At 52.9% G+C, this 14418-nt stretch overlaps 1 protein-coding gene across 3 annotated transcripts in view; it reads left to right on the top strand.

The window, feature by feature from the left end:
* The window catches only part of TPST2 (tyrosylprotein sulfotransferase 2), a 43714-nt gene extending 31086 nt beyond the window's left edge, over window positions 1–12628 (top strand). For all 3 annotated transcript variants that reach the window (XM_058656435.1, XM_004591945.4, XM_058656434.1), the window contains 4 exons: window positions 2354–2552; window positions 5485–5535; window positions 9597–9644; window positions 12074–12628. In XM_058656435.1, the coding sequence (XP_058512418.1) occupies window positions 2354–2552; window positions 5485–5535; window positions 9597–9638 (292 nt within the window). In that variant the 3' untranslated portion in view covers window positions 9639–9644; window positions 12074–12628. The remainder of the gene's footprint in view (window positions 1–2353; window positions 2553–5484; window positions 5536–9596; window positions 9645–12073) is intronic.
* Window positions 12629–14418: the final 1790 nt, after the last annotated feature.

The raw sequence follows: 14418 nt of genomic DNA, 5'->3' as shown, positions 1-14418 counted from the left end.
ACCCAAGGCTTTGGGCCGTCCTCAATTGCTTTCCCAGGCCACAAGCAGGGAGCTGGATGGGAAGTGGGGCTGCCAAGATTTGAACCGGCACCCATATGGCACCCCGGGGCATTCAAGGCAAGGGCTTAAGCCGCCAGGCCACTGTGCCAGGCCCCTTGGATGCTATTTTTAAAATTATCATTTTCATGCTCATTAAAACGGAAAAAGATTATTTATTGGCAAGCAGAGTTGCTGAGATGGAGAGAGAGAGAGTCAGACCTTCCATCCACTGCTTCATTCACCACACAGCCACAACAGCCAGGACTGTGCCCAGCCGAAGGCCAGAGTCCAAGGCTCTGCCTGACTTTCCCATGTGGGTGGTGCAGGGGCCCAAGCACTTAGAACCTTCCTCCACTGTTTTCTTAGGTCATTAGCAGGGGGCTGGATGGAAAGTGGGGCAGCCAGGACTTGAACCTATGGGATGTAGGCATCACAGGTGCCAATGTAACATATCTGCAACCACAGCTCCAGCCCTGAACCTCAAACATGATACAGCTCATGGCAGTTGCGCTGGCCAGTGGGAGTGGGAGCTTGGATCGTCACAGATCATCATGACAAACATCAGATCCACCCAGGGCATGCATACATCTTTGTTAGAGAGAAGTAAGGGTCGTACACAGGTAAGGAAGGACTGACAGCTTGTAGCGCCCACCCAGTTTCTGAGCTCTGACCAGCTGGACATTTGGTAGTGCATGCTGATTAAGCTGAGTCCCAGTGAACCAAGGCTTCTGAAGCTGTGTGTCCCCCGGGGCCTGGTACCCAACACTCCCCTGGGCTGTAATGGTGTGCGGCTGTGTCCTATCCCACCGCACCGATTCCCCTGTTCTCTTTAGCACCCCCTATTGGTGGACACTGGTTATTTCTAGTATGACTGATGTGTATCGGTGGGCATACTCCTATTCACATTCTGCGAGGTGTCCGTGTTGTTTTCACACTGTAAACTCTGGGAGACACACAGGTCTTGGCAGAAGCCATGCCCATCATTTGTGATTTTTAGGCACACTGCCTAGAGTGGTGATTTAGATCTGGGCCCGCGACCCCCCAAGACATGCGCTTCCCACCAATGTGAGCTCTCTTACCTTCCCCACTTCGCCTCTCTCCCAGGCCTGTTCCCATCTTCTTCCCACATCCTCAGAGACTTCCGTCAGCTGGGATGGAAGCATCTGGAAGTATATTCTCAATCCCAGGGTGTCCCCACCTGCAAGCCCACCACATCCCTGGATTAGAGTTGGAGTGATCAAGTGGTAGAAATGGAAGTACTACACAGTTGATCAAAGAACAAAGTCTTGACAGTACTACAGACAGGATACAATTTCTGTTTTCAAAGCTGCAAGCAAAACTGTAGATGCTTCAGTTGTGGGCATGTGACTTACCGGAAGCCACCCACTCTGCTAAACGCTTCCCTTGGACGAACTCATGGAGTCTTTTGAACAGCCCAGTGAGGGAGGTGCTGCTGTCACTCCTGTTGTAGGTGAAGAGACTGAGGTTAGCGATGTGAAAGAACTCTCCCCGGACCACGCAGAGGGTGTTGGTCCAGCTGGCAGTCTGAAACCGGGCAATTTAGCTCCCGAGTCTGCACCTGCTATTTAGAACCCAAAGAAAGGATTGAAAGGGGTTGTTCCAGAGTGTCTAGACTGGAAGCCCGTGCAAAAATGACAGATTGGGAGTGTGACTACAAGATTTTTTCAGCCTTACCTTTAGTGTTTTACTTAAAGAAAAGAAAAAAAAAAAAGATTTATTTGAGAGAGAAAGAGGTACAGAGGGATCTGCCGTTCTGCTGGCTCACCGCCCAGAGCCTGCAAATGACTGAGGCCGGCCCAGGCTGGCACCAGGGGCGAGGGACTCTGTGTGGGTCTCCCCTGTGGGTGGCAGGGACCCAGGTGCATGGCCCATCCTCTGTCATCTCCATGTTGCATTTAACAGGAAGCTGAATGGGAAGCACAAAATAAACCAGGACTTGAAGCAGATACCTCTGTTTGCGACGTGCGTGTAACAAGTGGCGACTTCAGCCGTACCTGTCCCTGGTCCCTCATGATTTGTTTCAAGGTCAAAGTGTGTGTATTAGTCATATGCCTCACAAGTGACTCTAGGAAATGGAACTGTGCCCCTGCAATGTGCATTGCTGGTACTTTCCTCCGGTTTTGTGGGGTACATAGCGGGGAGCTGTGACAAGGCTAGAACTCCGCCGCAGTGGCATGGTCGGTTCCTGCCAACCTCTCCTGCTGCCCCTTCCAGCACGGCCAAGCAGCATGCCCACCCATGTGCCATGTGGACCTGGCCCCTACCTCCACCCACGCTTTCCTCTCTTCCCCAGGATCGAGCGTTCTACCGACCAGGTCATCAAGCCCGTGAACCTGGAGGCGCTGTCCAAGTGGACCGGCCACATCCCCGGGGACGTGGTGAGGGACATGGCCCAGATCGCCCCCATGCTGGCTCGGCTCGGCTATGACCCCTACGCGAACCCACCCAACTATGGCAACCCCGACCCCATCGTCATCAACAACACGCACCGGGTGAGTGTGAACGCCTGTCCACGGGAAACCCAGCTCTCGGGCCTGGGGCCCCGAGCCGAGGGGGAGTCTCTGTCCGGGCATCGCGTTTCCCTGACATGACAGACATGCTTGGGTTTCCATTTTCGCTTGGGCTACAAGGAAGCTCAGAGCCAGCTGGTAACCTTGCCTCTAATACCCTATGGCCTCTCAGAGTAGGCCCATGTGTGTACTCATATCTTCTTTCTCCTATTTCCTACTGTTTCTTGTTTCTGTCTGCAAAGCACCTTAAATTCTCACCAACTCATGGGCACCCATCAATAAGCTGTCAATAACCTGGATGACCTGTGAGGTTTGCTGTTTTCTTTAGCAGATGTGACTGAGCTTGGAGCTGTCTGAATCTCTTTTCCCTTTGTCCCAAGTGCAGGTGCTAATGATATTTTTGAAGTGTGCCTGTAGGCTGCTGCACAGGATGAAAGGACGGCTCCCAAGTTCATGGTCTGGTTTATGTACTTCTGGTTTCCTTTGGGTGCTGGATTCTGGCTCCCTTCATGGCACTAAGTCAGTTAACGTCTGCAAAAAGGGACCCTCGCAGCACTGACCTCACGAAGCCCCAGGGTCTTGGTGTAAGCTCGGCTCAGCATTTCCAAGCTGGTGCTGATTTGAGGAAGTAGCCGGTTCTCTGAGTTGGCTGCAGGAGGTCTCTGGCTGCTGCTCTTGAGCCCTTGCTACTTCTCCACCAATCGCACTAATCCCTCTGCTTGACAGTTTCCTGGCCCTGGAGGGGTGGGGGGGGGGGCTGTGCCAGGCTGCGGGAGTCACGTGTTGCCTCACACGCATGACAGCGGATTCTGGCCACATTTTGTTTCCGGAAATATTCTGGAATCCGGCAAGTATACCCAGCCACGCTGGCGGTGTGCCCATTCATAACTGGGGCTGTGGTTCATATTTATTATAAATATTTATTCCTGACTTTATCCTATTCATCTTTAATATAGCAGTGGTTCTTCACCATCTTACGTGCTTTCTGTACTTTGTGCATATGCCATGCTTCTAGTAATTAACTTGAAATATGGCTATACCCCATTAACTTCTACAAACATTGTGTGTCAGTTCAAAACAACATAAGCCAAAAAACGGGGAGGGCTTTTGGCATACAGGTTCAAATGCCACGTAAAATGCCCCTGTTGCATATTGGAGCACCAGTTTTGCCTCTGGGCTGCTCACCCAACTTCCTGCTGATGTGTATCTTGGGAAGCAGCTGATGACAGCTCAAGTCCTGCGGGTCCCTGTCACCCCCATGCGAGGCGCAGATGGAATTTTGCAGCTCATGGTTATAGCCCGGCCCAGCCTTGGTTCTTGCGGGCACTTGGGGAGTGAAACAAACGCTGGACGATCTCTTTCTGTTTATCTCTGTGTGTCTGTGCTGCTCCAGTGAAAATGAGAAGTTGTTAAAAAACAACATGAACAGACAAGATATTATTTTGCCTAAGATAATCATAACAATAGATTAAGAAGAGGATTGTGGGATGAACTGAAGTTCAACCCTTTTTGCTTTTCAGAAACAGCGGCACTCTGGCCTCTGCTGCCAGCCCTTGCTGGATTAGGGGCCGGAGGCGCCCAGTGTGAGGCCTGATGCTGTGTGTTAGATAAATCTTTGGAGCTTGTTCTGTTTCTTTTTAAGAACAAGAGGTCTCTAAATCCTCCCTGAGAGGTTTCTTGCCTGGGGGCTCCTAGAGTCCCAGGCGGTACCTGACACCTTGTTTCTTTTTCACAGTGTGTGTTTCCCGCAAATTCAAGTTCCTTGATTCACGGGGGGGGCGTGTGAGTGAGCATGTGTGTGTGTGTGTGTGTGGTTTGGGGTTTTAAGTTTTATTTATTTTTACATGAAAGGCAGAGTTACAGAAAGAGGAGAGACAAGGAGAAAGCCTTTCATCTGTTGGTTTACCCTAAATGGGCCGGTCCAAAGCCAAGAGCTAGAAGGTTCTTTGGTGTTTCCACTGCATGCAGGGGTCCAAGGCCTTGAGTCATCCTCCGCTGCCTTCCCAGGCCATTTGTCTGGAGCTGGATCGGAATTAGAGCAGCCGGGACTTAAACTAGCAACCATATGGGATGTCGGTGTGGCAAGTGGAGGCTTAAGTTACTATTCCACAGCACTGGCCCCCTCCTGTTACTCTTTTTCATCTGGCTACTAGAAAATGTGAATTCCCTGATCGGTTCACATTCCAACTCAATTGGACAGCAGCAGACACTGGTGCCTTCCGTGCTGAGAAGGCATGGGAAAGCCTGGGATGTCCTGTTTCGTTCTCAGCTTCACCTGACTGGTCTTCCTGGTCATTCAGGGCTCAGACCCAAGGACGGCTGTTCCCCAGGCCCTTTTGAGCTCTGAGGAAGCCCCCTGGCCAACCCTGTATTTCACTCTTTTCATGACACCTCCTGCAATTTGATGTGCTCTTTGAATTTGTTGTCACTTGCGTTCTGTCTGATGTCCACTTTAAGGAGGCTCCAGGAGAACAGGAATTTCAAATAAACCTGCAATGTCTGGAATATAGGAGCTCAGCAGATAATGGGTAGCTGGAAAGAGAAAGAAGCATGGGTGGGCGGATGGATGGATGGATGGATGGATGGATGGATGGGTAGGTGTGTGGGTGGATGGATGGATGGATGGATGGATGGATAGGTGAATGGGTAGGTAGGTGAATGGGTGGATGGATGGGTAGGTGGATGGATGGATGGGTAGGAAGGTGGATGGATGGGTAGATGGATGGGTGGATGGAGAGACAGAAAAGTGGATGCATTGATTTTAAATGGGTGATGAATGGATATATCAAACATACAGGATGGAGGGCTGGGAAGGTGAAAGAGTAGAGAAATAAACAAATGTATGTGTGTGTGTTTCGGGGTATTTTGGTTTTTGATTGCTTCCACATGGTGATATTTCTTCTCTATTTCCTAGGTCTTGAAAGGGGACTACAAGACACCAGCCCATCTGAAAGGATATTTTCAGGTTAGAAACCTCAGGGGGGGTTCTGCAATTGGCCTGTCGTGGCAAGGTCGCGAGCTGGGTGCACATCCTGACAGTTCACTTCTGGCTTCTGGCTGACCCTGTGCCCAGCTCCCAGACTGGCGGGGTGGGGGCGGGGGCGGGGCCGTAAGGTCTCTGTGGGTCTGGGCCACCCATGGTGGGGGCGGGGCTGTAAGGTCTCTGTGGGTCTGGGCCACCCATGGTGGGGGCGGGGGCGTAAGGTCTGTGGGTCTGGGCCACCCATGGTGGGGGCGGGGGCGTAAGGTCTGTGGGTCTGGGCCACCCATGGTGGGGGTGGGGGCGTAAGGTCTGTGGGTCTGGGCCACCCATGGTGGGGGCGGGGCCGTAAGGTCTCTGTGGGTCTGGGCCACCCATGGTGGGGGCGGGGCTGTAAGGTCTCTGTGGGTCTGGGCCACCCATGGTGGGGGCGGTGCCGTAAGGTCTCTGTGGGTATGGGCCACCCCTGGTGGGGGCGGGGCCGTAAGGTCTCTGTGGGTCTGGGCCACCCATGGTGGGGGCGGGGCCGTAAGGTCTGTAGGTCTGGGCCACCCATGGTGGGGGCGGGGCCGTAAGGTCTCTGTGGGTATGGGCCACCCCTGGTGGGGGCGGGGCCGTAAGGTCTCTGTGGGTCTGGGCCACCCATGGTGGGGGCGGGGCTGTAAGGTCTCTGTGGGTCTGGGCCACCCATGGTGGGGGCGGGGGCGTAAGGTGTGTGGGTATGGGCCACCCATGGTGGGGGTGGGGCCGTAAGGTCTCTGTGGGTCCCGGTGGCCCTTCTGCCTGAACTGTCCTGCACCTGCACCGTGGCTCTGGGCTCAGTTGCACTTGCACAGATGTGCTGGATGCTTTCCGTCTTTAGCCTTGAGTTCAGTTTTATTGCAAAGCAGCAGTTTCCACACCCAGATTAATGTCAGTTCTCCATATTCTAAAAAGTAAGCGGCATGCAGGTCGTGCGATGCCTCCATGCACACACACACATACATACCTGCATTACCGCGTGTGTCCCCCATGGTGGTCAGTGCCTCCCTAGCATCTCAGGCCTGACCTGGCTGCATGTCACTGTCAGGACTGGGACACTCCCTTACCAGCCTTCAGCGTGGATTCCCCTCTGCCAACATTGAGATTGTCCTCTGAGCTTTCAGATACCCTCAGTCTGTTAACTCAAGGGGTGATGCTGAATTGAGCAGTCTGAGTTCGTGTGTGTGTGTGTTTATTTGGCAAAACAAAAAGGGGCTCAGTCCCCAGGTAAATGGTCAAATTCAGGAAATGTGACATATTATTTGTTCTAAAAAAAAAATAGTGTTAGGGCTGGCCTTGTGGCAGAGCGTGTTAAGCTGCCGCGGATGACTCCAGCATTCCGTAGCACAGCTCCGGTTAAAGAGTCTTGGCTGCTTGTTTCTGATCCAGCTCCCTGCTGATGCTCCTGGGAAGGCAGTGAGTCGTGGCTCAAGAACTTGAGTTCGTGCCACTGACATAGGAGCCCTGGCTGGGCTGCAGACCTGACTGTGGCAGTCATCTGGGAAGTGGGTCAGGAGATAAAAGCTAGCTCTGTCCGTCTATATTGTTCTGCCTTCCAAATAAATACACAAATAAATCATTAAAAAAAAACCACACACACAACAATGAAGAAAAATCGGGGTGAGAGGATCTATCCGCAAGCTTAAATTCTTCCGTGTGGTATGGTGCCTTTTTTTATCCACTTGACCTTGAGTTTCTGCATCCGTTGCAATGCCCTTGTATTAACTGCTTTGTTTCTTTATTGGGTTCTGTGGTTAGCACTGCAGATAGCCGCAGAGTGTTCTGTGATGTGCACCTGCTTTCCTACGACCCCTTCCAATCTTGGCAGTGTCCCGAATCACGTCAGGTCGTCAGCTGTCCCTCTTTGAGCAGAGGTCTGTGGAGTCATGCCCGCAGAATACCCTTATAAAAAAACAGAGAGAGAAAAAGAGAATTATTTTATTTTTATTGGAAAGTCAGACATACATACAGGAGGAGAGACAGGAAGATCTTCTCTCTGCTGATTCACTCCCCAAGTGGCCACAACAGTCGGAGCTAAGCTAATCAGGAGCCAGGAGCTTCTTCTGGGTTTCCCACGCAGGTGCAGGGTCCCAAGGCTTTGGGCTGTGCTCAACTGCTTTTCCAGGCAACAAGCAGGGAGCTGGATGGGAAGTGGGGCCTCCAGGATTACAACCTGCACCCATTTGGAATCCCAGCACATGCAAGGTGAGGGCTTTAGCCTCTAGGCTACCATGCTGAGCCCACAGAATACCTTCTTTAGGAGTGGCTCTGGAGGGTGGAAGTTCTCTGGAATCTTTGGAAGACTCTTGAGCCACAAGGCTCAAATTTTCTTACAAAAGGATCATGCCAGTTCCCAGTGCCCCGCGGGTGTGGCATAAACAAGCTGTTTTAGCTGACTCGGGAGCAGAGCATGATGGGAATGGCACGTGCCTGCCCTCGGGGAAACCGCCCTGTAAATGCCATCCAAGCCCTGCTTTCCACATTCACTGGGCAGGTGAAGTCATGCAGAACTGTGCAAAACCTGGCAGCAGGGTTAAGTCAGAGCTGGCCCATGCATTAGCCATCCAGCACGGTTACAGTGAGATCAAAACAGTCCCCCACCCGAAAGGATTAAGGAGGTAGAACAGAGCCGTTCATACCTGAGAATTGGAATGGACGTGGATGCGCAGGTTCCCCTGCCTGGGCTCCGGCTCGCCACCCCCTTTCCAAGTCCTTGCTCCTGCCACTGCCAGAGATGCTGTCCCACCCAGACCTCCGTGTGCCTGGCCTTGTCTTCATCCTTGGCACGCGGGCTGTTTTCCAACATTAGCCACCAGTTCCTGGATTGGCTGCCCATCAACTGGGCATTCGCAGGTTCCATTTTGATCTAACACCAACTCCCAGGGTTAGCGCCAACCCCACTTCCAGTGCCAGCTGCAGGGGCTGGTGCCAGGACCACCCACTATTCTGCCCTCTGGCTTGAGAATTCTCTGGAAAACACCCTGCTGGCTATTGCCTGTCTGCTAGAAAGAGTACTGACTGAGGAGCAGCCGAGTGGACGGGACAGGTGCCTAGGGTGAGGTGTGTCAGGGGGTGGGCACAGACTTCCCATGCCCTCCTCAGTGGGCTAGCCAACCAAGTACCTCTGTGCTCCCCAGCCCAGAAGTGTGCCAGACCCTGTGACTTAGGGCTTAATGTGGACATGATGGATTGAACTCAGCCTCCAGCCCCTCTGCCTTCCCTCAGAGGGTAACGAAGAAGTGATGTGAGGGGGGCTAGAGTTTTGTGGCACAGTGGGTTAAGGCACTGCTTGCAATGCCTGCGTCCCTGTATCAGTGCAAGTCCCAGCTGCTCTGCTTCCAGTCTGGCTCCCTGCTGACGCGCAGGAGTAGCAGATGCCACCATATGGAGGCCCCAGTGGAGAGCCTGGCCTAAAGCTGGCTTTTGGAGCCCTTGGGGGAGTGAACAATGGATGGAAAAACTCTTTTCTCTGTTGCTCTTTCAAATAAATAGATCTTTCAAAGAACGAAGATGTGGGTGGTGTGTGGCTCCAAGTTGCCACCCTGGAATCCTGCCGGGGTACTTCTGACCCAATTCTGACCCATCCTCCTTCTCCCCTGACCCTGACCCTCTGCAGGGGCTCCCAGCCCACAGACACCTCAGCGGCCTGGCAACAGACACTCCAGTCCACTTGGAGATTTCCAAGGTGTTGAGGAGCTGTGGGCCAGGGGCCTGCGAGGAAGAGCGGATGCTTTGTATAACACTGCAGCCTCCCTGTCACGTGACCTCCGTGAGGGAGGCATCCCTAACGCTGCCAGTCCCTCACAGCCCCCCGCCATATCGCCTCGATTGTCCACATGTGTACTGGATGGGCTCTCACCACACCCAGAATGGATGAAGCAGGGCTGGGCAGCTGCTGCTGACCACCCAGTACTTGGCACCTGGCATGAGCGCTGAGTGCGTGCACCTGATCTGATGCTGTGGGGGTCCTCGGGGGCATCCGCCACCTGGCCGTGACCTCTTCCTCTGCCTGTTGTCTTTTTCAGGTGAACCAGAACAGCACCTCCAGTCACCTAGGAAGCTCTTGATTCCAGGTAGGCCCACAGACCTTGCTGGGGGCTCCCGCCAAGCCTCAGAACCCCCTGTTTCCAAACACTTGTCCTTTCAGAGGCTCCCCAGGAAGAAGTGTCCACCCAGGTGGACCGATCTGCCCCCCAGCCCCGCTCCATCAGAGGTTTCCATAGTGACAGGCTGGGCCAGCTATTTATAGAACAGAAGCTTAGACTCCTGGCGGTGGACCAGCAATGTGAGCAGGGAGCTAAGTCGAACCCGCCAGAGGTTTGTGTGACATACAGGAAGGGGCGCAGGCAGGAGCCCTGTGATGGGAGAGAATTCTGTCAAGTCGTTCTCGCATAGAATGCAATGTGCCAGGCGGCCTTCGCTAAATGACCTCTGTGGGGTTCGGCCCAAAGCAATTAATTATTCTAATAATAGTCACGAGAAGTCCTGTGCTAAAAATAACCTCCGGGCACAGGACCAGGGCCTCCCGTGTGTTACTCCTGGAACCCTCAGCGTCCCTGGAAGGCAGGTGGACACAATTCCCCGTCTTAGCAAGGAGAAAAAGCAAAGCGCAGAATGAGGGCCTTGACTTGCTCAGGGCTGCACGGCCACCAAGTGGCAGAAGCTGTGCCCCCCATCCCCTACCCCCTCCCCAACCCTGAGAACCAGCTCCCCTGCAGTCTGTTGTCAGTAATGGGTTGCATACAGAGAGGCTTCAAAAAGTTCATGGAGAGCTGGAATGAATGAGTGGGGAGCCAGCATTTGGGCGAAGCAACTAAGATCGCTTGCTTCCCAGAGGGTGGTGCCTGGGGTTGATTCTTGGCCCTGCCTGACTCCAGCTCTCTGCTTGTACACACCCCCAGGAGGCAGTGGGTGATGGTTCAAGTGGGTGGGTACTTGCGGCCACCCAGCCTGGGAGACCCAGACGGAGTCCTGGACCCCTGGTTTTGACCTGGCCCAGACCCTGACATTGTCATCATTTGGAAAAGTGAACCAGTCGGTAAAAGATCTCTTTTCTGTCTCTCTCCAAAAGAAAACAAAATTCAAATTCATGCATATGTGAGGCTTCCAAAAGTTTGTAGAAAAGGCATATTTTGAAAAACCTGTGCATAGATTTCAAAGTAAGTCTTTCAGAAAAATCAACTACATCTTCTAACTCCATTTTTCCATGCACCTTTTTGGAGTGCTGTTGTATTTTACTAAGGGGTTTTTGTTAAAGTTCCTCCATCCGCTGGTTCATTTTCCAAAAGGCCATAATGGCTGGGGCTGGGCCGATCTGAAGCCAGGAGCCAGGAACTGCTTCCACGTCTCCCATGTGGGTGCAGGGTCCCGAGGACTTGGGCCATCTTTCCCCGCTTTCCCAAGCACATTAACAGGGAATTCGATTGGAACTGGAGCAGCCAGGACTTGAACTTGTGCCCGTATGGGGTGCCAGCCCCACAAGCTAAGGCTTAGGCTACTACATGACAGTGTCGACCCCTCAAAATAAACTTGCTTTTTAATTCTGTTTTCCCGTGCACTTTTTGGAGTGCTGCTGTATTTTGCTAAGCGATAAGGAAAGGGCTTTTGAGGTGTGGAATTCAAGGGTTTGAGGACTCCACGGTTGACCTCTCCCAGCCTCTGTTGGCCCCATGTCAGGAATGGCGATGCCTCGATGCTCACCCCAGAATGTGGTCATGAGATGAAGTGAGCTGGATTCTCCTGTGGTCTCAGGCTGTGGCGCTAAGGTCTCTAGGAATGACCTCCCTCCTGAGTGTCCCCCAGCCTCTTTATCAGGCTCAAAGAAATAGGAGGGAAAGAAGGAGACCTCTGGGGAGACAAGCACCCACCTGCACTCTTCCTGACCTGGTTGGAATGGAACTGCTGGCCTCGACTCCGTGTTCAGTCTCCTGCCTTCCGTTTGGATCATCAGCAGGCTCCGGAGTTCCTGGAGGGCTCATCAGGCTTTCCATGTTGAGCTGGGCTAAGATCCCAGAGCTCTGTTTCATTCCAAAGGAAAGGAGGGACCCCGGCCTGGGGAACTTCCTCACCCTCTGTTCCCTTCACTCAGGGGAAAAAAAATGGTGCAGCCCCTGCTTTACTGTTTAAATGAGACAGCACATGCCACGGTGCTTTAGTTAGTCCCCCATCACGGACTCAGCCTCCAACAAATGACAGTCCTTCCCAGCCTGGCCTCTGGGAATCTGTTAGCCTTGACCATGTGCCTGTGTATGTGGTCGCTGTCACTTGCTGGTTATAAACGGGAAATGTCTGTCTCTGGGTTCGGGTGGCTGCAGGTGGAGAGAGATGCGGGCAGGAGCTTGAGGCCTCTTGGCACATGCAAGTTCTCTCTGGCCGTCCGGGGTGCCTCTATAAAGCTGTCCCGCTTCTTGCGCATGCATCTGCCATCACTCGGATAAATATAAAATGCTCTATTTCAGAATCGCTACTCCGGGCCTCACTGGCTCTTTCTCTCCACCTCCAGATCTCTGCAAATGGCTTTGTCGCCAAGAAGACCAGAAACTGCATTCGAGTGGGAATCAGACCTCTAATCCAAGCATATTGCTTGCTGTTAATCGCCCGAAAACAGGACTGCTTAATGAGGAATGTATTTGCATATGTTTGCAAAAAAGCCGAATCACTGAACGCTGCACCTTAGAACCCCGTCTAGGGTGGAGAGCCGAGTGTGGAAGCAGTCCTCTTTGAAACTTAGGTATTTTCTAATTTCACCCCCAAACCTCAAGAACTGGTTTTGTTTGTTTGTTTTATTTTGTTTTGTTTTGTTTTTTTAAAGAAACAGACTCGCCATCTTCCTTAATTCCCAGGACTGCCTCGGTGGCTTTGTTTGCTCCAACAAGGCCCACCGCCTGTGCCTCTCAGCTGTTGACCCCGACTTGGAAAACTCAGAGAATCTATTTAAAAATTTAATATATGAGGCTTTCTTGGGACCCTCTTTGGTTCTGCCCAGTTCCCCGGGAAGGGGTTGGGGGGAAGTGGAGCGGGAGGGGAATTATTTGAATAAAAATGAACACAGTCTCAACTGTCTGTGCGTCATTCTGTGCCTCTGAGTAGATTGTTCTGCATCGTGACCCTTGTCACGTGGACCGGGGACAGGTGGGAAGAACTGGAAGGCAGGTCCGTGGCAAGCACGGCTGAACTACTCTGTTACCTCCCCGGCCACATTCAGGTTTGATGACTTGATCTGGGGACTCGCAGAACTCAGAAGGGTTGCTCCACTCATGGTTGTGGGAGGAGCCCACAGGGCAGCATGGGTTCTCTCGGGTGCTCTGTGCTTAATCTCCCTGTGTGAGGATGTGTGGCCTGTGGGGATGGCCACCCAGGAGGTCCACCTGAGCCTCAGGGTCCACACTGCTTACTGGAGGGCAAGTCACCCATTGAGGGGAGCAGGCATGTGACCTACTTCCTCTGTCACTGGCTCCTGTACAGGTCAAAGTGAGGACGCAGCAGGCCCAGGCCCTGCCCGACGGTTACTAGCATACTGTTCATGCAGACAGTACCTCTGGCCTGCTATGGCCATGGCCCCAGCTGCACAGGGACAGCAGAGCCCTCAGAGGGCCAGTGCCCTGTGGGGACACTCAGAGCCTGCCCAGGGAGCCCCGTCCTGTATGGTCCCAGTTCCGAGTCCTTGAGGACTGAAGTGTTGACATCCACACTGTTAACCTTTCACAGAGGCTCTGGAAGCTTCCAGAGTTGAGTTGCATGCATTATTGGAGTTGCGCTGGCCCTGCCAGCTGTATAGCTTGAGCCTTCGGCTCTTCACATACCAAATGGGGAAATGAAACCTTTCTGGGTTTGTGGAGAGCAGCTAGCAGGTGGTGCCGGTGACAGAGCCTGGCCTTGCCGAGCCATCATTGTGAGGGGGTCAGTCAGATGTCCTCTTGGCCTGAAGCTAGGGGACAGTCTTGTGTACCTGCACCAAACAAGCTGCATATACTTCAGTATTCTGACAGTCAGCAACTGGGTTGAGGCTCTGTTTTGGAATGTTCTGCTAAAACGATTTCTCGGGAAGGGGAGCCAGTGTTGTGTCACAGCAAGTTAAGCTGCTGCCTAGGGTGTTTGCACTCCACAGTGCTGGTCAGGAATCCTGGCTGCTCTGCTTCCAATCCAGCTTCCTGCGGATGCTCCTGGGAAGGGAATGGACGATAGCCAAGGACTTGGTTCCTGTCACCCATCTGGCAGATCCAGATAGAGTTCCTGGCCCCTGGCTTCAGACTGGTTCTGCCCTAGCCTTTTGGGTGACATACGGGGAGTGAACCAGAAGATGGAAACTCTCCCCCTCCTGTACTCTGAAGCCCATCGGTGTCACTCTGCTTTTCAAATATAAATCTGTTAATTTGGGGGCCCGGCGGCGTGGCCTAGCGGCTAAAGTCCTCGCCTTGAACGCACCGGGATCCCATATGGGCGCTGGTTCTAATCCCAGCAGCTCCACTTCCCATCCAGCTCCCTGCTTGTGGCCTGGGAGAGCGGTCAAGGACGGCCCAAGGATTTGGGACCCTGCACCTGTGTGGGAGACCTGGAGGAGGTTCCTGGTTCCCGGCATTGGATTGCCGCGTACCGGCTCGTTGCGGTTCACTAGGGGAGTGAAACATCGGATGGAGGATCTTCCTCTCTGTCTCTCCTCCTCTCTCTATATCCGGCTTTCCAATAGTAATAAATCTTATTAAAAAATCTGTTTATTTTTTAAAATGTTATATCTATGCAGAAGGCATGGGGAAGGAATAGAGTTGATGGACACATCCCATCTCAGGCAGTGACCCCCTTCCCTTATCTTCCCCCAGACTGAGGGACTTATGGCCATGTGTGGTTCAA

Source organism: Ochotona princeps, chromosome 29, assembly GCF_030435755.1.
Source record: "Ochotona princeps isolate mOchPri1 chromosome 29, mOchPri1.hap1, whole genome shotgun sequence".
In the NCBI taxonomy this organism is placed as follows: domain Eukaryota; kingdom Metazoa; phylum Chordata; class Mammalia; order Lagomorpha; family Ochotonidae; genus Ochotona; species Ochotona princeps.
The sequence above is the reverse complement of the archived record's forward strand: the minus strand, read 5'-3'. Positions and strand labels throughout refer to the sequence as shown.